Genomic DNA, 27,251 nt, shown 5'->3' on the forward strand with positions numbered 1-27,251 from the left:
ACAAAATAGCATACATATCAAATCGCATATATATCAACATACGTGTAACTCCATCTATTGAAAAAAATCCGCATTATTAATTGGTACACCTAGTAAATAACACAAGTACATTAGTATAAATTTGGTTTATAGGGCTCCATAGATACAATAAAAAAGAAATGTCCATATTGAAGTGTTGTTTTTTTTTGAGTATTTGGCAGATAGCATTAGTCCAGCTATTTTAAACTGGGTAATTGCCAAAGATAGTCGAAACCAAAATCATGTTTTGAACTTAATCTGTACTGTGGTGAAATATATGTCCAGCATTTTCAGTTATTTATCTGTTATACTTAGCATGTAGTAGCTTCAGATTAGTTGTAGTTGGAAAACTAAACTGAAAAGGATTGGGCACTGAAACTACTAGCATTTTATTTTTTTTATTTTCGCTGTGAAGAAACTACTAGCATTTTAGTTGGATGTGTTTAGGGTAGTGGTCCTCAAACTTGACTGCACATAAGAATCACCTGGAGAGCTTGCTAAACCACAGACTGCAGGGTTCTACCCCAAAGTTTGTGATTCAGTAAGTCTGGGATGGTGCTAATTGCATTCTAACAAGTTTCCAGATAATGCTGATAACTGCTGGGGTAGGTGTTTTAGGGAAACCATATAATTTATATCTTCCAAGCTGATCCATACTTTATCAGAACAAGAGGAATAACTGAGCCTGCCCCTGGTAAACCAGGATAATATAAGGTCATCCTAATTTTACATAATGGAAAAATCTTTTTACAAAGAGGTTTATGTAATAGAATTGTCACCTGGTGGATGACTCATGCTACCCAAGTTGTATTTATTATGTTAAATTGCCAACAGATGATTCAGTCAGATTTCTCCCTTGATTCCTGTCCTTATAAATGTTAATTAAAGATAATAGAAGTATTCTAGATTCTTTAGCTGATTTATTTTGCCATGAATACTAGCAAAATTATTGTAGATGAGTTCTTGAGTTCTTTCGTTGGATGTGTGGCTGGATTAGATATTAGAAAGTAATTTCCAAGTTTGTTTTTGTTAATCTTCACCCAAGAATATTTTTTCCCATTGATTTTTTTTTTTTTAAGAGAGAGAGTGAAAGGGAGGGAGAGAGAGAAACATCTAAGTGAGAGAGTTACATTGATTGGTTGCCTCCTGCATGCACCTGATCAGGCGAGGATTGAGCCCGCAACAGAGTTATATACCCTTGACCGGAATGGAACCCTTGACCCTTCAGTCCGCGGGTAGACCTCTAACCACTAGCAAAACCAACCAGGGCCCAAGTTTGTTTTTTATAAGCCCCAATAATAGGTACATATTATGTTGCAACCCAGTGTTCATATATGTTCTAAAACAAAAGTTTCCAAACAGTACTATCCTAACCTTGTATAGTACTAGTATATACAGTCTAATATTTATTATTTGGTTCTAGTCATTTTTTAATGCTAGTTGACCTAACTGGTTAGCAGGGGTGGGCAAACTTTTTGACTCGAGGGCCACAATGGGTTCTTAAACTGGACCGGAGGGCCGGAACAAAAGCATGGATGGAGTGTTTGTGTGAATTAATATAAATTCAAAGTAAAGGAGCAGAGGGGAGAGCAAGAGAACCGGATAGAACAGCCGGATCCGGCCCGCGGGCCGTAGTTTGCCCAAGGCTGGGTTAGAGTCTACCGTTTAAAAATCACTGCACAGCCGGGCCGGTATGGTTCGGGTTGAGCGTCTACTCAGGAACAAAGTGGTCACTGGTTTGATTTCTAGTCAGGGCACATGCCAGGTTTGCGGGCTCAATCCCCAGGGAGGGCCAGGTAGGAGACAGCTGATAGATGATGTTTCTATCTCACTATCCCTCTCCCTTGCTCTCTCTCGAAAAATCAGTAAAAACATTTAAAAAAATATCTGCGCAAAGGACCTCTGATTTTAACAAACTGTGACATTCTAAGATTCTGAAAGGGTAGGTAGTTATACTTCACTTTCTCTACTCTGATTCTCCTCAAACACTCTAGCCATTCTCCACCATTACAATAAGCTAATGGGAGAAGGTGTCAGGAGTTTGGAAAGAAAGGGAAATGATGCTGTTTTTACCACATTCTGCTACCTGTCTTTGCTGTTAGCTTTAATAGTCTGTCATTTATTCCCTGTGAAAATTGGCATATGCTCCATTTTATTTTCTAATTTTTAAAAATTTAAATTGCATCTATCTTTGTATTTGTGAAAATATTGCACTAAAAAAAGACAAATGAGGTCTTTGCTAAGAAAATCTAAGCTCAGCTTATATTCAGAAACCTTCAACTTCAAAATAAATTTGACTTACCTTAATAAAGGATGTATTAGTCATACTAGTTGTATCAGTCAGTGTCCAACTAGGAGACAGAAACCACATAGGAATTTGAACAGGGAAAGTCTAATGTAAAGAATCATTAACTATAATGTGGAATTAGAGTAATGGAACATTAAGAAGTAAAGAGAACACTAAAGAATACAGTAAGCAGATAAAGGGCATAGCTACTACCCGTAAGACTGAGGCAGAGCATGGAAGGAAGGAACAAATCCGACATCCATACCTCCTTGGAGGGGCATGGTTGAGGCCCACTGGATGGCAGAGAATTTCACTGAGAGGCCAAAAGTACTACATGGAAAATTCCGGAGAGAATTCAGTAAACAATTCATTAATGTTAAATTGTATTCAGATCTGAGTAGTGTGATGATATCTCATGCTGTCCCACTGTATCCTGCCCAGACATGAATCATCCCTTTGTCCAGTGTCTCCACATTGTAGACGCTTACCACCAATTAGTCCCTCAGTAGCCATCTGGATTATCAGATCGGCTGTGGTGGTATTGCAGTGCTCATGTTCAGGTCACCTAATTTTACTTACTGATGGCCCCAAAGCGCAAGATTAGTGATGCTGACAATTTGGATATGCCACAAAGAAGCCATAGTGTTTTCTTCAATTGAAATGTGAACGTTCTGGACTTAATACGGGGAAAAGAAAATCATATTCTGAGGTTGCTAAGATCTATGGTGAGAACAAATCTATCTGTGAAAAGTGAAAGTCATGTTAGTTTTGCTCTGCCTCAAACTGTGTTAAGTTATAGGTACAGTTCATAAGTGCTTAGTTAAGGTGGAAAAGGCATTAAGTTTGTGGATGGAAGATATGAACAGAAAAAGTGTTCCTATTGACAGCAATGTGTTGCACCAGAAAGCATTGTGCCTTTAGGAAGATTTCAGCAAGGGATCCCCTGAAATGAGTGACCACGTTCAGATAACCTTTATTGCACTATGTTATTACAATGTTTCTATTTATTATTTATTGCTAATTTCTTACTGTGCCTAATTTATAAATTAAACTTTATCATAGGTATGTAAATATAGGAAAAACCATAGTATAAATGGGATTCAGTACTATCTACAGTTTCAAACATTCACTGAGGGTCTTAGAATGTATCCCCCCAGATAAGGGAGACTGCTGTGCAAAAAGGTGAATGTTACTGCTTTTATTTTTTTATTTTTTTTTAATATATTTTATTGATTTTTTACAGAGAGGAAGGGAGAGGGATAGAGAGTTAGAAACATGGATGAGAGAGAAACTTTGATAGAGAAACATTTTTTTTTTATTGATTTTTTACAGAGAGGAAGGAAGAGTGATAGATAGTCAGAAACATCGATGAGAGAGAAACATCGACCAGCTGCCTCCTGCACACCTCCCACTGGGGATGTGCCCGCAACCAAGTTACATGCCCTTGACCGGAATCGAACCTGGGACCTTTCAGTCCGCAGGCTGACGCTCTATCCACTGAACCAAACCGGTTTTGGCAATGTTACTGCTTTTAAAAGAAGGAAGGTGGATGTATGAACTGACAAAGCATAATTTAATAAGTGCTTAATAGAGTATGTATAGAATATTCTGGATTTGGCACGGGATAAAGTGTCAGCCTGCCTTTAGGCATTGGGGAACAAAAAAGGAGATATAGTATCTCTTTTATTCTCCACATGCTAGCTCTTGTATTCCTCACAATAGTCTTATGAATAAGGTAGGTGGTAATATGATAACCATCTATACTAATAGCCTAGCCCTGACGCCGTAATGCCCTCTTGCCATCACAAGATGGCTGCGCACACAGAGGAGGCAAGGCCCGGCAGCCGCTCCGTGCGGCTCCGGCCTACCTCTTTGGGGCGATTGATCGCGGGGCTTCCGCACTGTGAGAGGTCACAGGCCAAGCTGGGAGACCATCCCCCCCACCCCCCGCTGCCGCCGAGTGCACAAATTTCGTGCACCGGGCCACTAGACCTATGTAATAAAGAGGTAATATGCAAATTGACCATCACTCCAACACACAAGATGGCTGCCCCCATGTGGACACAAGATGGCCGGCAGGGGAGGGCAGTTGTGGGCAATCAGCCCAACAGGGTAGGGCAGTTGGGAGGGACCAGGCCTGCAAAGGAGGGCAGTTGGGGATGACCGGGCTGGCAGAGGAGGGCAGTTGCGGGGAACCAGGCCTGCAGGGGGGCAGTTGCGAGGGACCAGGCCTGCAGGGGAGGGCAGTTGGGGGGTGGGGGGGCAGGCCTGCAGGAGAAAGCAGTTGGGGGTGACCAGGCCAGCAGGGGAGGGCAGTTAGGGGCAATTGGGCCGGCAGGGGAGCATTTAGGTGTTGATCAGGCTGGCAGGGGAGTGGTTAGGGGGTAATCAGGCTGGCAGGCAGAAGCAGTTAGGGGCAATCAGGAAGGCAGGCAGACGAGCAGTTGAGAGCCAGCAGTCCTGGATTGTGAGAGGGATGTCCGACTGTCCGTTTAGTGGGATAGGACCTAAACGGGCAGTTGGACATCCCTCGAGGGGTCCCAGATTGGAGAGGGTGCAGGCTGGCCTGAGGGAACCCCTCCCCCCCTCCCGGTGCATGAATTTCGCACACCGGGCCTCTAGTCTGTATAATAAAAGACTAAGCGACCATTATGGCAGAATGACCGGTCACTATGATGTGCACTCACCACCAGGGGGCAGACGTTCAACTCAGGAGCTTCCCCCTGGTGGTCAGTGCACTCCCAAAGGGGGAGCCCGCTCAGCCAGAAGCCGGGCTCACGGCTGGTGAGCACAGTGGTGGTGGCAAGAGCCTCTCTTGCCTCCACGGCAGCGCTAAGGAGCAGCAAGCAGGTGGGCAATAAGGAGTGAGGGGTCCTGGACTGCGAGAGGACGCAGGCTGGGCTGAGGGGACACCCCCCCCCCACCCCAGTGCATGAATTTTGTGCACTGGGCCTCTAGTTATATAAATAAGCAGACAAGGCCTAGTTACCTGAAACAACTTTTTCTACCAGTATCATACACAGGATTCAAATGTAATCCAGCGTATTTGTTATCTCTTAAATTGGTGTTGTACTTTGAAATGCAGAAAGCTACAATAGTAAAAGTTGACCAAATGTAAAGTACAGGACTAGGTACTACTATGAGGGATTTAAAAAGTGGCTCCAAATGGTGTGACTTAGTGGTTGAGCATCTACCTATAAACCAGGAGGTCACAGTTAGATTCCTGGCCAGGGCACATGCCCGGGTTGTGCGCTCAATCCCCAGTAGGCAGCATGCAGGAGGTAGCTGATATTTCTCTTTCACCCTCTCTCTTCCTCTCTCTAAAATCAATAAAAACATATTTTAAAAAAAATTAAACACTGGAAGGGCAGAAGATTGGATGTTGTGGGTGGGGTTGAAAGATGACATCACAAAAAGAAACAGTTCAGGGGAAAAGGATAGGTTAAAACTTAGGTAAGGTCCTCTCCCCAAAGGATTGGGCTACACAGTGACTTCCTTCAAAGAGTATATATGATAGAAAGGGAAGGGAAAAAAAAAAGTTATTTTGTGGTGGAGAAACTTGGCAAGCTACCTCAGCTAGGTGGTCAAGGTTAACATCAGTAGTAATCAGTCAGTTGATAGTATGTACCCTTATTTTGATGTGATAAAAATTGTACACTGTGATCTTTCTCCCAAACACCCGTAATTACAGTCAATCATGGGAGAAAAAAAAATTAGAAAAAAACCAATTAAGGGACATTCTACAATATACCTGACCAGTACTCCTTAAAACTGTTAAGGTCATCAAAAACAAGGAAAGTGAGAAACTATCACAGCCAAGAAGAACCTAAGGACACATGACATTCAAATGTAATGTGGTATCCTGGGTGGGATTATGGCAGAAAAGAGGCATTAGGTAAAAACAAAGAGGTTTCCTGAAGAATGCAGGCTAAGTAATTAACTACTCAAGTTAAGGCTTTTCCACTCACTGTTGTGTCTATAGGTGCTCAGCAAATAGTAAAAAGAGAACTCATTAAAAATGTTAAAACTCTAAGTGATATAACCATCAGATGATCTAAATAGTAGAGTTAGAGAGGAATATCATCTATCTTCATTTTCTGGCTCAATTCTCTGCACATATAGTACAAATCACATTGGTAATCTTTCTCAGGCAGCTATCTTCCTGAGATAGTGAGAATAATTCAGAATTAACAGTATTTGCAAATTTACTATTTTTAAAAATTTTGTGTAAGAGTTTATTTAGGCCAAACTGATGACAATGTCTAGGAAGCAAGATCTCAAATACTTCTCTCCTTTTTAAATAGACAACTAAGACAATTTTTGTAGTAAGATAGGAAGGAAAGAAAGAGGCTTTATAACACTTGCTTTGTATCCATTATGTGCTGGAGATACATTTTTTTTTAAATATATTTTTATTGATTTTAGAGAGGAAGGGAGAGGAATAGAGAGAAACATCAATGATGAGAGAGAATCATTGATTGGCTGCCTCCTGCACACTCCCTACTGGGGTTCGAGCCTGCAACCCAGGCATGTGCCCTGGGCTGGAATCGAACCTGGGACCCTTCAGTCCGCAGGCTGACGCTCTGTCCACTGAGCCAAACCAGCTAGGGCTAGAGATACATTCTTGAATGTGGCCTCTATCTTAATGGAGCTCATGTTCTGTTGGTGGTCACATTCTGTTGTGGGAGAGCCAATCATTCAGCAAAATTAAGTGTCTTCTCTCTCATAAGACAGCAAGTGACAAGATGTTCATTGTCCTTCTCTCATGAGTTTATAATCTAGAAGACATTGAACAGCTTAGTTTAAGTGTCACTTCCTCAGAAAGACCTTCTCTATCCCTTCAGTCTAAATTCTCTTCTGTTACTCATCCTAATAACACTTTATTCTCTTCTTTTAAATGGTGATTATTACAATTATTTCAAATTACAGTTCATACAAATTATTTGGGCATTCATCCTGTTTAATTTCTCTACCTGTATTAAACTATAAGGATGGAAGCAAAACAGTTTTCCACACAATTGTATTTTCAAGTCCCTGGTGCAGTGCATAGTTAGCATTCAATAAAGACTTTTTGAGTAAATGAATGAATGAATGAATGAATGATGTCTGCCTTTAGTGTTTTGTAGAAGTGCAGGATGCTATGAAGCAGGCAGACTTGGTCTAGTGTGAGGATAAGTGCCTGAAAATGAATAGGAAGATGGTGGTATTGATATTCAATATACAATTCTGATTAGAAGGCAAGTAGGACGAATATAGAAAATAGGCCTTCAATTTAGGAATGTGGAAGTTATTTATAACCTTAATGCAGTGAAATTTGGAGGTAGAGTGAAGGAATGCAATTCAGATTAGAGTTCATCCTGAAATGAATTAGTCAGAAGATACAAGAGCTTTTTCCAGAAAAGTTTATCCAAACACTGCTAGCTTATTTATTTACTAGAGGCCCAGTGCACGAATTCGTGCATGGGTGGGATCCCTCGGGGTGGCCTGCGGGGATTGGGCCCTAGCTCTCTCCCCCAGCCCTGGCACCCCACAGTGGCCTGGCGCCGCCCACTCAACTGCTCTACCATCCTGCCGCATTCCCACTCTCTTGCTGCCTCCACTGCTGCCCACTGCCAGCACCACATCGCCGATGCCCGCCATGTTCTAGCCACCCCCTGGTGGTCAGTGCACGTCATAGCAAGCGGTCGAACTCCTGGTCAAACAATTTGCACATTAGGCTTTTATTTAGGACAGAAAAGAAGATAAATTACAAAAAGAGGAAATTGTTTTTAGATATTTTTAATATTACACAAAAAGGAAACATATGTGAACACTTAATAGCATGAGTACTGTGGTAGAGGCTACTGAGAGGACCTCAGTTATCTTCTGGGAGTTATTCCCACTTTCATCTTTCATATTGAAATGTTGAATGAATAAGAAAGGATGAAAGGAAGTTTTGGATTGGTTAACATCTTCCGTCTAAATTCTCAGTCCTCTAACTTTTTTCTTTCTTTCTTTCTTTCTTTTTTTTATCCTTACCTGAGGATATTTTTCTGTTGCTTTTAGAGAAAATGGGAAGACGGAGGGAAAGACAGAGAAATATCAATGTTAGAGAAACACATTGATTGGTTGCCTCCTGCATGAGGCCCGACCAGGGCCCAGGCCAGGGAGGAGCCTGCAACCGAGGTACTTGCCCTTTACTGAAATCAAACCGGGGACCCTTTGGTCTGCAGGCCGACGCTGTATAGCCCTCTACTCTCTTAAGAAATGAGAGCATTGAGAAATCATGATAGATTGTTCACAGAACACCAGAAACCCTGGCTGCCTATTTGCCTTGTGCTTTTGTAAAATTTCTTAATTTCTGGGAGTTTGGTGTCTTAATTTTTTTTTTTTTTTTTTACCTTTCAGGTGTTGGTAAATCATGTTTATTGCTACAGTTTACAGACAAGAGGTTTCAACCAGTGCATGACCTTACTATTGGTAAGTTATATAAAAGAGACTAGAGGTCCGGTGCACAAAATTCGTGCACGGTGGCGGGGTGTCCCTCAGCCCAGCCTGCACCCTCTCCAATCTGGGATCCCTCTCACAATCCAGGACTGCTGGCTCCCAACTGCTCGCCTGCCTGCCTTCCTGATTGCCCCTAACCGCTTCTGCCTGCCAGCCTGATCACCCCCTAACCACTCACCTTGCCAGCCTGATTGATGTCTAACTGCTCCCCTGCCAGCCTGTTTGCCCCTAACTGCCCTCCCCTGCAGGCCTGGTCGCCCCCAACTTCCCTCCCTTGCAGGCCTGGTCCCTCCCAACTGCCCTCCCCTGCTGGCCTGATCGCCCACAACTGCCCTCCCTTGCAGGCCTGGTCCCTCCCAACTGCCTTCCCCTGCCGGCCATCTTGTGGCGTCCATTTTGTGTCCACATGGGGGCAGCCATCTTTGACTACATGGGGGCAGCCATCTTGTGTGTTGGAGTGATGATCAATTTGCATATTACTCTTTTATTAGATAGGATGAGAAGCATTAGAAAGTTTTGGGTAGTGGAAATGGAATATGCTTCCAGTCAGGAACAACTAGGATCCAATTGAATAGTTATGAGTCAAAAAAAATCAGTGAAACTCGATTTGTTGCTGTGTAGAGTTCAGTCTCCATCACTTAAAAAAATGTAATTATAATTAATATTGCAATTATAATTAATTTTGTAAAAGTGATTGAAATGCAGCAGGACATTAATACTTGCTTTTTAACTTTTATTGTTGAAAGTATTACATATATCCCCCTTTTTTCCCCATTGACCCCTTCTAGCCTTCTCCTGCCCCCCATCCCAGGCTTTCCCCACACTATTCTCCATGTCTATGGGTTATGCAAATATACATACAGGTTCTTTGGTTAGTCTCTTACCACCCACCCAAGACATTAATAATATTTTTTATTGTGTTTAATGTTAAACAAATGAGAGACAATATAGCATAGGGGTAAGAAGCATCTTAGAGCCCTGGAAACAGCAACTGTACAGTGGTCCTGCAGAGGTGGTCTTAGCCGGTCAGTTTCAGTATCTTCATCCCTCTACCCCAGATGTCAGTCCCAGAGAAGCAGCATCTGCCTGCCTTGTCTGTTCGCCTTGTCTGCCCACCCTTGATAACAGTAAAGGGCCTGTTTCTAGTTTGTAGTTGTTTTTTGTCAAATTTAACATTGTGCATTGGATTAAAGAAATCTTTTTTTTAAATATATTTTTATTGATTTCAGAGAGAAAGGGAGAGGGAGAGAGAGAGAAACATCAATGATGAGAGAGAATCACTGATTGGCTACCTCCTGCACCCCCCTACTGGGGATTGAGTCTGCAACCCAGGCATGTGCTCTTGACTGGAATCAAACCCAGAATCCTTCAGTCCACAGGCCGATGCTCTATCCACTGAGCCAAACCATCTAGTGCAGATTAAAGAAATCTTGAATTTCAAGGAGCAATGCACTTTTTTTTTTATTGTGGTTAAAAGCCCATTAATGACAATAGATTCATGAAAAGGCTTCAATTTTGTCAAATATCTTAGTGATATATAGTATTTTGTACTTTTGTACATTCCTTTTAAATATATTTCATAGAACATTCCTTTTAAATATATTTCCTAGGACATTTGTACCACTTTTTTTCCTCAACTCCTCTCATTTTTATGTCATTAATGGTAAGCTGATGATGGTTGTGTTGTGTGTCCTCTCACCTCGTAACAGGATATATATAACTATATATATACACATATACAGTGTGTCCCCAAAAAATGTATACACACTTTAACATCTGATAACTCAAATTTAAAAATGAAATGGATTTTAATAAACACTGCTGTTCTGAAATCATCCCCTCTTTTTCTCCTTACTTTTTGATGATTAAATGAGTACTTTCAAACGTGATGATAAATGCAAGGAGAAAGGCCAAAGTAGTAAACTTGTAAGTGTAAAGTTTGTATTCCCTTTCACTTGCAATTTGCCTAAAATCATAATCATAAGTTGAAAATGTACACAGAAAAGTTTATATATTTATTAGTGGCAGAGATATTTGCCATGAAATAAAGCTTATGACATATTATTGACTGAAAAGCAAATGCAGAACACCATTTATATGTTCCCATTTACATAAAATGTATACTTACTCTGTGTGTATATTCATGGAGCAGTGTCTGGAAATATGTTTTAACAGTGGTTATCTCTAGTGGACAGATTTGGAGATTTCTTTCCTAGTTGATAGCCCATACTGGGAACCAAGTCTATGATGTTGAAATTCTTCTGTACCTTTCAGTGATTTTTATATGACATCAATCGTTTTTAAGAAATTTTAATATTCGTTACTAATAATTATGTTTTTTTTAAATATATTTTTATTGATTTCAGAGAGGAAGGAAGAGGAAGAGAGAGATAGAAACATCAATGATGGAAATCATTGATTGGCTGCCTCCTGCACGTCCCCTACTGGGGATCGAGCCTGTAACCTGGGTATGTGCCCTTGACTGGAATCGAACCTGATCCTTCAGTCCACAGGCTGACGCTCTATCCACTGAGCCAAACCAGCTATGGCAATAATTGTGGTTCTTTTTTTTTTTTTCTTTTTTTTTATTGATTTTTTTACAGAGAGGAAGGGAGAGGGAGAGGGATAGAGAGTTAGAAACATCAATGAGAGAAACATCGATTTAGCTGCCTCCTGCACACTCCCCACTGGGGATGTGCCCGCAACCAAGGTACATGCCCTTGACCGGGATCGAACCTGGGACCTTTCAGTCCGCAGGTCGACGCTCTATCCACTGGGCCAAACCGGTTAGGGCTGTGGTTCTTGATCTCAAATCCAGTTGTTTTTATATTACAAAGCCTGTGAAATATGAAGATGACAGTTGGTGTCTTGACTACACTAGCCTCGAACATCAGTGTTTTAATTATGTCCTTAGCTTATGTCTTTCTTTTTTAAAATACGTTTTTGTTGATTTCAGAGAGAAAGGCGGGGGGGTGGGGGAGAGAGAGGAGAGAAGGGAAACATCTATGATGAGAATCATTGATTGGCTGCCTCCTGCACACCCCCTACTGGGGATAGAGCCTGCAACCCGGGCATATGCCCTTGATCGGAATCGAACCCAGGATCCTTCAGCCCGCAGGCCAACGCTCTATCCACTGAGCCAAACTGGCCAGGGCAGCTTATGTCTTATTAGCACCTCTTCCTTAGCTTATATGTTTACTAAGGATAGGAGCTGTATTTGTAAAAATTCATCTGTATATCACCTGGCATAGCATGTCCTCCAACTAAATGTCTTTTTCTTTTTAATACTTAAATGTGAAATATATTCCCACTAGATTATGTAACAAATCGTTTTCTACTCTATTCAGGTGTAGAGTTTGGTGCTCGAATGATAACTATTGATGGGAAACAAATAAAACTTCAGATATGGGATACAGTAAGTATAGCAAAAATACATTATATGACTTGAGTAAAGTTCTATAAAAGTACATTGTGTGTTTATTTTGTTTTCATGTTATTTTATGCCTGTTATGATTTGTTAAACACCCCTACAGCCATGAGATGAAATGTAGTACCAGAAAGATTAGTTTTTCTCCTTTTTTTTTTTTTAAATCCTCACCTGAGAATATGTGTATTTATTTTAGAGAGAGGGTAAGATGGGGGGGGGGGGGGAAGAAAGGGGAAAGAGAGAGAGTAAGAGAAACATCCATGTCAGAGAGAAACATCTATCGGTTGCCTCCCATACATGCCCTAACTAGGAATTGAACCCTCAATCTTTCAACCCACTAAGCCACACCGGCCAGGGCAAGATTAGTTTTTATGCACTATTTTCAACAGGTGTACCCCAGCTATTTGATGTTGGTGAACATGAATGCTCAGGCTGTGATCTAAACATAAATACTACAGAAAATATGTTTTTAAGAAAAACAAGCAGCATGTCTGAAATACACATGTGAGGTAAAATATGAATGCCAACACTGTAGAGCCTTGATCTGACAGTGTATTAATTTTACAAGTTTGAGTTAGTGTCAACCACTTGAAGCCACCTTGCTTTCAATCCTAATTCTATCATTTACGTTCACTGACTGCCTATTACTTGCTATATAATTTTAAAAAACCTTTTTATTGAATTTATTGGAGTGACATTGGTTAATAAAATTATATAGATTTCATGCCCGGCTAGTGTGGCTCAGTGGTTGAGCATCGACCTATGAACCAGGAGGTCATGGTTCGATTCCAGGTCAGGGCACATGCCCAGGTTGCGGGCTGGATCCCCAGTAGTGGGTGTGCAGGAGGCAGCTGATTAATGATTCTCTCTCATTATTGATGTTTCTATCCTCCCTTCCTCTCTGAAATTAATAAAAATGTATTTTTAAAAATTACGTATTTTCAGGTGTGCAGTTTTATAATACACCATCTATATATTGTATTGTTTTCACCACCCCAGGTCACATCTCCTTTCATCACCATTTATCCTTCTCTTTACCCTCTTCTAACCTTCCCAAGCCCCCTTTTCCCTCTGGTAATCACCATACTGTTGTCTGTGTCTTAAGTTTTTTTCCTTTGCTTAATCTCCTTGACCTTTTTCACCCAGAACCTCTCTCCTCTGATAGCTGTTCATCTGTTGTTCTCTGTATCTGTGAGTCTGTTTTCTATTTTGCTTGTTAGTTTATTTTGTTCATTAGATTCCACATGTAAGTGAAATCTTAAGGTATTTGTCTTTCTCTGATTGGCTTATTTCACTTAGCATAATACTCTCCAGGTCTATCCATGCTGTCACAAAAGGTAAGATTTCCTTTTTTTTTGGTCCAATTTCATTGTGTAAGTGTACCACAGCTTTTTTATCTACTCATTTACTGACGGACACTGGACTTGTCCAAATCTTGGTTATTGTAAATAACGCTGCAATGAACATAAGGATGCATATATTCTTTCGAATTAGTGTTTTGGGTTTCTTCCGGTATATTCACGGAAGTGGAATCGCAGGGTCAGAAGGTAGTTCCATTTTTAATTTTTTGCGGTAATTCCATGCTGCTTTCTATAATGGCTGCACCAATCTGCATTCCCACCAATAGTGCACAAAGGTTCCCTTTTCTCCACATCCTTGCCAGCACTTGTTGTTTGTTGATTTTTTTTATGATAGTCATTCTGACAGGTGTGATGTGATATCTCGTTGTGGTTTTAATTTGCAACTCTGATGATTAGTGACATTGAGCATCTTTTCATATGTCTATTGGCCATCTGTAGGTCCTCTTTGTAGAAGTGTCTATTCAGGTCCTTTACCCATTTTTTAATTGGATTGTTTACCTTCCTGGTGTTGAGTTTTATAAGTTCTTTATAAGTTTTGGATATTGATTGGCAAATATGTTCTCCCATTCAGTGGGTTGTCTTTTCATTTGCTGATGGTTTCCTTTGCTGTGCAAAAACTTTTTAGATTGATGTAGTTCTATTTGTTTATTGTTTACTTTTGTTTCCCTTGCCTAAGGCTATATATCAGAAAAATTAAGGGGTAGTTTTCTTTCCTATGTCTAAAAGGGTGGTGCCTTTGAAGACATCATGACCCAGCCCCCAAAGAATTCCAGGGCTTTCACCTGTAGGGTGCTAGGACCCAGTGGCTTGTTCCAGAATTTAAGGAATGTTTAAAAAAACTGCTTTTAAAAGTTGTTTTCTGAGTGTCTGCCTTATAGGCTTTTCTCTTATTGTCACTGGTTTTCTTCCTTTCATACCTGACTTCTAAAACTCTTTAATGTACGTTATCTGACAAATATTAAGGTTGGTTCCACACTTAGTTTATATCTGAGTGAAACAGTTTCCCATATTGTTGTTTTGTAGTTCGTTATACCCTGGATAGCAAGGTACACTTTAAGTAAGAATCATGTCTATTCCTTTAGGGAAATTTTTGCTAAATCTTATGGTTAATTGTATCAGCTTTAAGGAAATGATTTTTCCCCCAATGACTAAGTTTCAGTATCTTAATATATTTGTCATCCATTGTATATTCATTTCCAGTTTCAAAAATAAAAGTAAGGCATTTTCCTTTAAAATATCCACAACTACCATCTATGCTTTCTTTTGAAAATAGTTAAGTCCAGCTATCAGCAGATGCCTCGGAGGCCTTGCTGGAAGCAGTGATAACACGGATCACTGCCTCCTTTAAAGCACTCTCCCTTGGCCCTCTGTCACTTTGTATCTTTTATCAGAAGTCAGATGTTGATATTCTTCATCTCTGCCACAGTAAGTCAATGAAGGAACGAACGTAAGTTGCACTCAATTCCTATTCATTTACCCATGGCAGAAGGGTTTAAGAAGTCTCTTCTCACTATTAGACCCTCATCTAGCCTTTATCCACCTCATTTTTCTATTCTTACTAATCATTTGCTTTTTATCACTTTTTCATTCACCTTCCACATAAATTTTATTCTCACCCAAAATTTATAATGTGGATGTTTTAAGTCTGTATATCTACTCAATTTCTCTAGAAATATTTTTATTTTATATTTACAAATATTTTTTACCTCAAATAAAAGTTAGTGAAACTGTGTAAAAAAATCATGTGAAATGTACGTGCTAAAAATACCTCTTCAGCAAATCACAGACATTTTTTCAGTCCTTTATAAAATATGTCCGTTTATACCCAGCGCCTCACCCGAAAAATGAATATTTTTGTGTATCAATGAAGCAGTAAGAATGGATGACCAGAATTCAGTGGGGATAGGGCAAGGGCCTGGAACCAAGCACTGGGAACAATCCTGCCTCTGTCGCTCCTATCTGCTCCCATCCCCCCAACTCCCAGAGTGGAGAGGCTTTGGGAGGCCCAACTATTTTGCCTCCTTCTGCAGCTGTTCATCAACTTTTTCTTGAACAACCGCAGGGACCCTGTATTAGACATTTCAGTCTACTCTGCTGTTTACTTCCCACCTATGGTCTCTATTTTCTCTTAAATGGCTGCATTAAAAGAATCAGAGGTTGATAATCACATCCTCTAAGTCTTATTTACAGCCCTGTTTCTCTTAGGATCTACTTGACTTTCTATAGGAGAGTCTCTTAAAAGGCCTAAAATTATAGTCCTGGTTGACTTTTCAGTGCCCTTTGCTATGGGCACTGAGGCAGCCTAAAAGTCAGTTTGATTCTTACTAATGTCGCTGTTGTCCAAAACAGAAGTCTTGTTCCTGCATGTAGATCTCAATGCATGAAATTCGCAATTTCCTCGATGATAGCAGTTCCTTGATCACTGGTCTAGATTTTTAAGTTGAGTCTGTTTAGTGAAGTACCTGAGATTTCATGCTTGTGCACTAGACAACTTACTTGGCTGTTTAGAAATCCTTTTTTTCCCCCTCTTTTTGGTTCTTGGCTAGGGTTTGATAACTGGAATTGTTAGATGAGTGACCAACAGTGAAAGTAAGAGTTAATACTGTAATACTGATTCTCACAGATCTTAATTTTCTAACTTTATTTGCTCTTTGGGATCAATCAAGATAACATTTTAGTGCCTACTATAAATATACTTTACTATTCTGTTAGGCTATCCCTCAAGAACCAAAGAGGAAAACAGATAAGCATTTGAGCAGTGTGTTGGTTTTATCCATTTGGTAGTATTAGAACTAAATGATTACATGAAAGTGCTTTTGAATTTGTGAGGAGAAAAGGGTAACTATGGGCTGTGGTAGACGAGCTTGCTAGCTTTGTGAGAGAATGGGGCTTGAATTGGTTATCAAAGGGAGTAGAAATTGAATAGGTGATTTTTCAGTCAAAAAAATAAACATACAAAAGCAAAAAAAAATCAGAATATAGATCAAATATCAGACAAAAAAGTAGCTGTGTAAGCAAGCCTTTTATTGATTAAGAAGATAAGATTCTACCCGATTTGCTCAGTGGAAAGAGCGTCAGCCTGCGAAGGGTCCTGGGTTTGATTCCATTCAAGGGCATGTACCTCGATTGCAGATTGGATCCCCAGTTCTAGTTGGGGCATGTGCAAAGGCAAAGACAGCCAAGTGATGTGTTTCTCTCACACCGATGTATCGATGTTTCCATCTCTCTGTCTCTTTCTCTTTTACTCTCTCTAAAAATCAGTGGAAAAAATATCCTCAGGATAAAATTTTGAAGAAACAAATAGAGATCAACTCCTAAGAACTTCAGGGTATTTAGAAAGTTTTAAGCAGTAGCTTAATGAGAGTAAAGTTGTATGTTATAGAGGTAATAGGAGAGGAAGAAGAGTTAAATTGCCAACCTGGTTACTATGAAAGTTATCAACAGAAAGACTCAGACACATGGGGAATCCAGTTTGGGGGAATCTTTATGTGGCAGTGGAAGTAAATTTTAAAGGTATGGGGAAACGAAGCAAGTTTATTTGACTTAGCAATCCTCACATGAAAAAAATGAAGGTCTATAAGGCTTCTTTTTCACAAATGTTTTATGACTGATTTTAATCCTAAGCATTACTAAAAATGGAACTTACCCATTCTCTCTCAAAGCTGATTTACTCTATTATACTTTGTGGATATCTGGGTATCTTTGCTGATGTTTTATAGAAATCAGCAGCTGTATTGTCCACTCTGACCACCAGGTTTTTCTGATGCAATTCACTTACCTAGTCATCCTCATCTCATTAAATACATTTTTCTCTACATCCTTAACTTACATTAGGAATCCCTTACTACAGAGAATTCTATATCCTGTTCTGTTTCAAGCTTCTAAAATCTCTTTACCCCAACACTTTATTGTGAAGGGGATCAAAAAATAATATCACGCCCTAGCTGGTGTGCGTGCGGTCCGTAGAGTCCTGGGTTTGGTTTCGGTCAAGGGCACATCCCCAAGTTGCGGGATTGGTCCCCAGTAGGGGCGTGCAGGAGGCAGACAATCAATGATTCTCTCTCATCATTGATGTTTCTTTCTATCTCTTCCTCTCCCTTCCTCTCTGAAATCAATAAAAATAACATCTCTAGTGGGCTTCGGTGTCAATATGACCAAGTCCAAGAACCACACCATGCACAGCCAGTCCCGAAAGAAAATGGCACAGAAATGGTATCAAGAAACCCTGACCACAAAGATAATCTCTTACGAGTGTAGACCCCAAATTCCTAAGGAACAAGTACAATAAGAAGGGCCTGAAGAAGATGCAGGCCAACAACACCAAGGCCATGAGTGCACCTGCCAAGGTTATCAAGGCCCTCGTAAAGCCCACGGAGGTCAAACCCAAGATCCCAGCAGCTGCAAGCTCAGCCAGCTTACCTACATTGCTCACCCTAAGCTTGGAAAATGTGCTCGTGCCCACGTTGCCAAGGGTCTCAGGCTCTGCCACCCAACCAAGGACAAGGCTCAAACCAAGCGCCAGGCCCAAAGGTACCCAGGCCCCCACAAAGGCTCCACAGTAGAGGCCTCTGTCTGTCAATGTGAGGATAGAAGGATTGGTGTGACTCCTGGGCTGCTGTCTGCAAGGAGCTGTTGTCCCCCTGTGTACATTTATTGTGCAAATAAATCTGAGGCAGAGGGGGAAAAAATCTCTATTTCCTAAGTTGGCATTCTTTTTCATTTAAAATACTATAGGTCAATCACAGTTTGGACAAGTTTATGTAAGTGCTTTTTTTAAAACTAGATTACTTAACCATTGGGCTAGCTTTATGCAGTTAGCTGTTGTTTGTTTATAGTTGGACTAGAGGACCAGTGCACAAAATTCATGCACTCGGTGGGGGGGTTCTCTCAGCCCGGCCTGCACCCTCTCGCAGTTCGGGACCCCTTGCTTCTTACCACCCACCTGCAGCAGAGGTGGGAGAGGCTCCTGCCACCACCACTGCACTCACCAGCTGTGAGCCCAGCTTCTGGCTGAGTGGCGCTCCCCCTGTGGGAGCGCACTGACCACCAGGGGGCAGCTCCTGCATTGAACATCTGCCCCCTGGTGGTCAGTGTGCGTCATAGTGACCAGTCATTCCGCTGTTTTGTCAATTTGCATATTAAGAGTTTTTATTATATAGGATAAGCCATAGTAAAACACTTATTTGAGCAAAATCTTTTTCGGCTACTAGTGCCATTAACTAGGCCAGAGTGTAGGGTGTTTTCCTACAAGTCAGCTCTCAAGAATTTGAAAACTATCCTAAATACTGGTCTTTGCTTATTATGTAATTAGAGATTTTTAAGATACATTCGACATTCATAGTCCTCACTTGGAATGTGGGGGGGGGGGTGGTTAATTGCATTTTGTTTGATTTTTATAATGGTGGGCAAAGTCCAGATTCAGTGGATTCAGTATAAGGTGTGTATATGTTATTTCCATATTGCAACATGTTTGTTTTTGGTAAAATAATTAGAGAGGATAGGGAATGGTATGTAGATGTGTGCTTTTCTCCTTTTCCTAAACTATTTTCCCTTTTACTATTTCTTATCTGGGCTGTAAACACGGAAGTTTTAGATCTGTAGTGGTGTTCCTCTAGTAGCGTATTTATTTTAACTCATCCCGCAGAATGTTCCAGCAAGATTGTTTTAAAGGACTTGCACCTTACTCAGTGTTTAGGTATGACAGATAGTTTTTCTATGCTAAACAATTAAAGGAGAAATTCCCATAATGCTTGCAATTTTGAACTTGAATTGGAAATGTCTTTTTTGAAAGATACATCCCAATAAATTATATTAACATAATTGTAATTAATTTCATGCTTCCAACTAGTAACATCTAGTGTTTTTACCTCAATCTATGTGAATTGAGTTGGCTATTTTTACAGCCCTTTTATATGTGGCTTTCTCAGTATCTAATTTAGCGTGACATTGTTCTAAGTGCCAGAATTGCTCATGAGTTACCAAGAGAGGGTCTAATCTTTAGTTTCCACATAGAAGTTATTTTACTGAATCTTAGCATGTTATGATATACTGGCATGTATACTTACTTAGGTGGGATGCACTATGACACCAGGATTCATTCTTTCACTCAACAGGCTTTGTCTGAATGTTGTGTGCCAGATCCGGGCTGGGCATTGGGTGTGGGGGCATGGGAAGGAGGGAGTGTGGTGGGAGGGCCAAGAAGAACAAGGAATTACAAAGTATTGAGGGTTAGAACAGGGCAGAACTTGAGCTGACTGTGTGCTTACTGAGAGTAAGAAGGGCTTAATATTTGCATTAGGAGATCAGAATTCAGAACATGCAAACATAAATATGTTTCAAGAAGTTAGTAGGTTTTGAATACAAAAAAATTGTGAAAACTGGCTTTATGTTTACTTAATTTACATATTTTTCTCAAAGGTAGAAAAGTGATTAAAAATGAAAAAGTATTTTTTATAAGAACTGTCTCAATTTTAATCTTAAAGGAAATAGGCATATCCTTCACCATCCTTTCTTGAAAATCAGAACATGAGTGCCACCAGTAAAAGAGAAATTAACTAATTTTGCATAATCTCTGAAGTCTGTTTTCACAAGTGAATATAAAGATGACTTTTACATCCTGTTGCCTTTTGACAGCATTATATATCAAATACAGAGAAAATTGATTAAGTGTGGAGAAAAATTATATAAATTAAATTCAGAACCATTTTCTGTTTTTCATAATAAAATGATTGCTCAAAGAATTCCATCTGATGACTGTTGGAAAGCTCACTGCAGTTTGTGATATAACTGATAAAATCTGCATCCTTGGCCTTCCAACAACCTTTATACCAGCAGATGGTGGGCGTAAAGATGTCATTCATCATTTATTTACAATGGACTTTATTTATTCTAGTGTCAACAGCTGCCCCAGGGAGTGGGTTATTGAATTCAAATGTGAGGCTCTGGGTTATTTGCTTCCTTTCAAATTTGTCTTCAGAGCTTAGTTGCTAGGAGTCCATTCTGTGCTCTAATAATGATTCATGTATTGTGAAGCCATTCAGTAAATTGGGTTGTCAGGGATTGCCAAAAGAGGTTTAGAGGTCTTGGGGGTAGGGAGGTTGCATGTGCATCTGGTTGTCTGGTTGACTTGAGCAATAGTAGTAGCATGTGACTTTTTCCTACGATTGGTGAAGTTAGGTTTCCTTCTTTTCCTTTATGTACTCATTCCCTACCTGCCCATATTCCACATATGAATAATAAGGAAATGAAGAGGACAGTTTATTAAAGGAAATTCTCAACCTTTTCTTTCCTCACAGGCAGGGCAAGAGTCCTTTCGTTCCATCACAAGGTCATATTACAGAGGTGCAGCGGGGGCTTTACTAGTATATGACATTACAAGGTGAGAACTTAGAAATTTTTCAGTTCAGTGGTCAATGCAAAGAATTTTTCTAAATAAATGTCATTACCAGTAATAAAAGTATAGCTTTGCCTTTATGCTCTGGCTATTTGCCTTTAAACTTGTATGTCTTAAAAGAAATAGAAATTTATGTAGAAATTTGTAACTAAATTATTTTCTTATATGAAAAAGTACCCTCAGGTTGATCAGTGTGGTAATATTATTTATATATTGAAATTTAATAAAGTGCTACTACATTTAATTTCTAAACTGAACTGTAATCACTGGATTTTAAATGCAAATACGTACTTGAAACCTGTTGTCATTACATAAGTGGATGTGGCTAAAAATAGTTATCTTTAATAAGTGTTCATTGTACACTGCGTGGGGAAATCCTTTGACAATAGTAATAAAATTATCATTTATGTTTAGGAGAGATACATTCAACCACTTGACAACCTGGTTAGAAGATGCCCGCCAGCATTCCAATTCCAACATGGTCATTATGCTTATTGGAAATAAAAGGTAAAAGGAATAATTTAAAGCTTTTTTTATTAATTATGAAGACTGTGGGTAGTTGTTTATGTGATCACTGTTGAAGTGCTTATCTTGTACATTTGTCCAAACGTAAGTTAGTGGTTTCTGAAATTATAAAATTTTGGAAAGCCTAAGATTTTTTAATTAAAATGAGGTGACATTGTTTAATATTGTATAAGTTTCAAGTGTACGTTTTATGATACATGATCTGGATATTGCATTGTGTGCCCACCACCCAATGTCAAATCATCTTTCGTCACCATATATTTGGCCCCCTTTACTCTTTACTACCCCTACCCCCACTCCCTTCCCTCTGGTAACCACCATCTATTGTCTGTGTGTATGAATTTCAGTTTTATATTCCACATATGAGTGAAATAATTTGGTTTTTAAAATACAGAAAATAAACTTGGTTGGAAATTACTATTTCAAGTAGTCTTTTGTTCTTAAAATCCCGAAATACTTTTAAAATTGTTTAGTAGATATTACATTAGTACTTTTAAACTTACCTCTAAGGCTTTATATTGGTGTCATATTACTGTTTTTTTTCTTCCAAACTTTATATTTCTAGGGAGCATTATCTGCAACAAATGTCCTTGTGCTTTACATTTAAAAAGATAGTACATGGGAAAACGTTCTTTCCCGTAGTTTCTGTAAATTTGCAAGTGTGGGAAAGTTACCACTAATTTTAGTAGAAAATGAAATTAGTATTTCTGAAATGCTAGACATAGTTCATGCATTCTTTAGGTTTATAAAATAGTATTAAACGATAATGATTTTAGAATGGTAAAATCATGATTCTCAAATGATAATGAACACATCAAAGCTTTTATTTATCTCATTGATTAATAAGGGAACCAGTAAGATATTAAAGTTTATTTAAAAGAGAACACAGAGTACCATATTTATAATCAAATAAGGAATGCCTACATGACTTTACAGATGGATAAAAAACTGAACAATATCCATTGGATGATAATTATATTTCAAGAGGCACAGTCTGCATTTCTACGAACCACATTATTTGCAATATTATCTGCTTTACAGAAGTTATTTTCCATCTTTTGCAATCTTTGAAAATTTGTGGGATGCAGTAAAAGCAGTGCTTAAAGGGAGATTATAACTAAATACTTACATTAGGAAAATGTTTCAAATCAATAACCTAAACTTTCACTTTAAGACTAAAAACTAAAACGATAAGAAAAAATTAAACCCAAGGTAAGAAAAAAAAGGGGGTAATAAGAAAACCAATGAAACCAACAGTTAGTTCTTGAGAAGATAAATAAAATAATATTGATCATGAAAAAGACACATTACCAATATCAGGAACTGCTTATCTTCTACAGATACCACTACTACAGATACTTCAGATATTATAGGGATAATAAGAGAATATTGTAAACAAAATCAACAGATTGGGGAGATGTTGGTCAAAGGGTACAAACCTATAATTAGAAAATGAATGAGTCCTGGAGATCTAATGCACAGCATTGTGATTGTGGTTACCAATTACATACTTCAAAGATCCTAAGAGACTAGATCTTAAATGTTCTTAACACAGCATGAAATAATTGTGTGACATGGTGGAGGTATTAGTTAATGTTATGTTGGTAATCATATTGTTATGTAAATGTATCAAATCAATAAGATCGTACCACTTAAACTTACACCGATTATGTGTCAGTTATATCCCAACCAAAAATAAATGATTCCTAAATAATTTTTTAAAAACTATTTTCTTCATAGTTATTTGGTTCCTCAATTCAAAGCTATAGTTACTTTAGTCTTCCTAAAATTCCTATATTAGATGACTGCATCTTTAGAGTTCTTAAGGAAAAAAAAACAACTAAATAAATGGAGAGAGAGACTGTGTTCGTGGATAGAAAACTAAATATTTTTAAGATTGATTTAAAGACTGATTGTAATCCTAAGATTCATCAGACTTTTTTTTAGGAGGTAGAAATAGACAAGCTGATTTTCATTTTATTTTTTGTTATTCCTCACCTGAGGATATTTTTCCATTGATTTTTAGAGAGAGTGGAAGGGAGAGGGAGAGACAGAGAGAGAAACATTGATGTGAGGGATACACATCAATTGGTTGCCTCTAGCACATGTCCCGACTAGGGTTGGGGAACGAGCCTTCAACTGAGATAAGTGCCCTTGACTGGAATTGACCCAGGACCCTTCAATCCGTGGGCCGATGCTCTATCCACTGAGCAAAACTGGTTTTGAAATTTATATGAAAATAAAATTTGGAGGATTCACTGGTTTCACTAATACTGATTTCAAGATTTATTATGCTACTATAATCAGTTTAGTCTGATAATGGTATACATAGACAAATCAGTGAAACAGAGGGAGAGGTCCAGATATAGATCCATACATATATGGTCAAATAATTTTTTTACTAAGGTGCTAAGGCAGTTCAGTGGGGGAAAGGATAATTAATCTTTTCATCAAATGGTGGTGTAACAGTTGAATAGCTATGTGCCAGAAATGAACACTGGACCCTTACCTCACACCATATATAAAAATTAAGTCATAGACCTAAATGTAAGAGCTAAAAGTATAAAAAAATTCCAGAAGAAAACAAAATTTTAGTGTCTCCAGTATTGTGAAACATTTCTTAAATAGGACAGAAAAAAAAGGCATAAGAGGGGGGAAAATAAATTATACTTCAACAAAATTTAAAATTTCTCCTCAAAGATAGTTACAAAAATGAAAAGTCAAGCTATCAGCTAGGATAAAATATATGTGGAACATATATCTGACAAAAGATTTGAATCTAGAATAAATGTAGAATTCTTATAATTCGTTAATGAAAAGACAACCCAGTTTTTAAAAAGATCTGAACTAGCACGTCACCAAAGAAGACATACAGATGATGGCAAGTAAGCACATGAAAAATACTTAACACTACTAATCGTGAGGGAAATGCAGATGAAAACCTCAATGATATGCTATTGCACACTCACTGAAATGGCTAAAATTAAAAAGATTGACATAGTGTTAGCAAAGATGTAAAGGCACTGAAACTCATATACAGCTGGTGGGAATATAAAGTGATATAACTTTTAAAACAATTTGATAGTTCCCTTACAAAGTAAACATGCATCTGCCATATCACCTAACAATTTCACTCCTAGGTTTTTACCCAATATACACGTTTCATGTGTCCACACAAAAAATTATACTCAAGTTTTCATAGCAGCTTTATTTGTAACAGCCCAAAACTGGAAACAACCCACATTTTAATTATCTGGTGAATGAATAAAGCCATACAATGAACACCACATAGTAATGAAGAATGAGCTATTGGTATGTACAACAAAGTAGATGAATCTCAAAATGATTATGCTGAGTGAAAAACAGATAAAAAAGAAGACCTAGTGTGTGATCCTATTTATATAAATTCTAGAAAATGCAGACTAATCTATAGTGGCAGAAAGCAGACCATTAGTTGCTTAGGGTACAGGTAGAAGAGAGGATATATTACAGTGGGGTAGGAGGAAACATTGGGGAAGCTGCTGGCTTCATAAGTATACGTATGTCAAACTATATTAAAGGTACAGTTTCCTTTATGTCAATTATGCTGTTAAAAAGAAAGATAACAAATAACAGTATACTGTATAGATTTGATTGTAGAAAGTATTGTTTTAATAGAAATCCTGGTTTGCTGTTAAAAGAAAATATTTACTTAAGCAATACTTCCATTGTAAAAGGCTAATTTTTTATTTTTTAACTAGATCTATGTATTATCTTGGCTTTCACTCAAGGGCTTTCTTGCTTATCCTTTACTCATTTAAGTCGCCTCACTAAACCATTTAAGATTAAGATTGTTGGAAGGAAGTTTTAGTCTTTGTAATATGGAAGTATTTATACTGTCATTCAGTGGTGATGTGTGAAATAATAAGAGGAGAATATTTGGAGAAGAAAGGGAATTTTTATGTATTTATCTCCAGTGTTTTCCTGTGTCTGAAACGTGTTGGGTGGCTTAAGTTTGGTTGCTGCCCATGATGAGCTTATAGTGTATACAAGAGGTGTTTCTAATGACTATGGATGGGTGGCCCATACAATTAGGGATATAGTAGCTATGGAAAGTCATTTTAAGAAAGAAGCTAAAAGAAAGGAAAAAAGAATGTATGACATGCAAAGAGTGAATGGGAGTGAGCAGAGATAAATGAGGTGATTATTATTAGATGAGATGAATTGGGGTAGACATGGAAACAGGGAATAAGCAATTTTTGAATTAGATGCATTAAGCACTAGGGAGCCAATGAAGAGATTTGAGAAGGGCAGTGACCTAGTCAGAGTGACAGATAACACTGATTTTTCTTACGGTGGCATTTTAAATTGGTTACACAAGAAATAGAAAGTAAAATCTACAAAGATGAAAGTTTTTAATAGCTAAAGGATTAGCATACAAACCTTAAACAAAAAGTGGGCAGTAAGAGAATGATTTAGGAAAGAAAAATTTAAGTAATGAAAAGCAACTTAAATGGGACTGATGAAGATGAAAAGTCAAAGACGACAATATGATTTTATGCCTGGAAAACTGAGGAATTGACCAAAGTAGGATGATAAAACAGAAGAAGACCATGAATAGCTAAGTGTCGCTTCCTTTTTGAATAATTCTTCAAACATCTAGGTTCTTAACCCTCTTTGCTAAGATAACATTTCAAAAGGCAAACATAATCAAATACTGGTAGTGGAAAACTGGGAATAACTTTAAATATTCCCATAATAAGAGATTGTTTCAGTAAAACATGGCATATGCATAAAATGGGGGAAGGGGGTAGTAAGGGAAAGGTATTTTCCTGAAGGTTTTGTGTAATTCAGAGCTAATTTTCCTTTAAGAATAATTATCAGATAAATGAGCTGAATTCAGAAGTATGTATCCCCATCCCCTGTCACTTCTTCCCCACCCCCAAATTTTTCATTCCTACTAGAGCAGCGGTCGCCAACTGGTGGTCCGCGGACCACTGGTGGTCCATGAGGCCCGAAAGGTTGGCAACCACTGTACTAGACTGTAAGCTCCATGAGTCCAGGGGGAGTTGGATTTTTGTCTGTTTTGTTGAGTAATTTGTTCTGGGATCCAGGAAGGGTCTTGACTCACAGGAGGCCCTCAGATTATAGTTGGATAAATTATCCTTGCCTACTTAATGCTATATTTGCAAACTTAATTTGCCTGTTTTCTAAGTTCTCATCTTACCATTAATATTTTATAGTACGGTCACTTTTATACTTGCTGTTACCTTTATAGTATCTTATATCACACCTTCCAACATTTCAGGTGTGTGTGTGTGTGTGTGACTTAAAACAACACAAGTTTATAATCTGACAGTTGTGGAGGTCAGAAGTCTGAAATGAATTTTCTGGGGCTAAAATCAAGGTGTCAGAAAAGCTGTTTCTCTCTGGAGACTAGCGGGAAATCCATTTGTTGTCTCCAGACACTAAGGGCTACTACATTCCTACTAAGGGCTGCCTACATTCCTCGGCTTAAAGCTACATCACTTCCCTCTCTGCTTCCATCAACACATTGTCTTCTTCCATTTCTGATTTTTAGGAGTGTTTTGTCAGCACTTGTTAAACTGAATGAATGCTTAGATGGCATTTAATAAATCAGGAAATATTTCTAAAGTGTAACAACTTGTGAAGGATACAAAATAGTCACCAGAATCACCCACAGAAGTTTCAGTCACAGAAAGGAGGTGACTGATATGGCAACTTTGTAAACATAATTGACAGCTTGCCCAGTCA

At 38.7% G+C, this 27,251-nt stretch overlaps 1 protein-coding gene across 1 annotated transcript in view; it reads left to right on the top strand.

Annotated features, from left to right (window-relative positions):
* Positions 1-27,251, top strand: part of RAB2A (RAB2A, member RAS oncogene family) — a 78,079-nt gene that overhangs the window by 22,666 nt on the left and 28,162 nt on the right. The window contains exons 2-5 of the mRNA XM_080646195.1: positions 8,693-8,764; positions 12,139-12,206; positions 20,875-20,957; positions 21,387-21,479. Of these exons, the coding sequence (XP_080502321.1) occupies positions 8,693-8,764; positions 12,139-12,206; positions 20,875-20,957; positions 21,387-21,479 (316 nt within the window). The remainder of the gene's footprint in view (positions 1-8,692; positions 8,765-12,138; positions 12,207-20,874; positions 20,958-21,386; positions 21,480-27,251) is intronic.

Source organism: Plecotus auritus (genome assembly GCF_963455305.1).
Source record: "Plecotus auritus genome assembly, chromosome: 11".
Lineage (NCBI taxonomy): Eukaryota > Metazoa > Chordata > Mammalia > Chiroptera > Vespertilionidae > Plecotus > Plecotus auritus.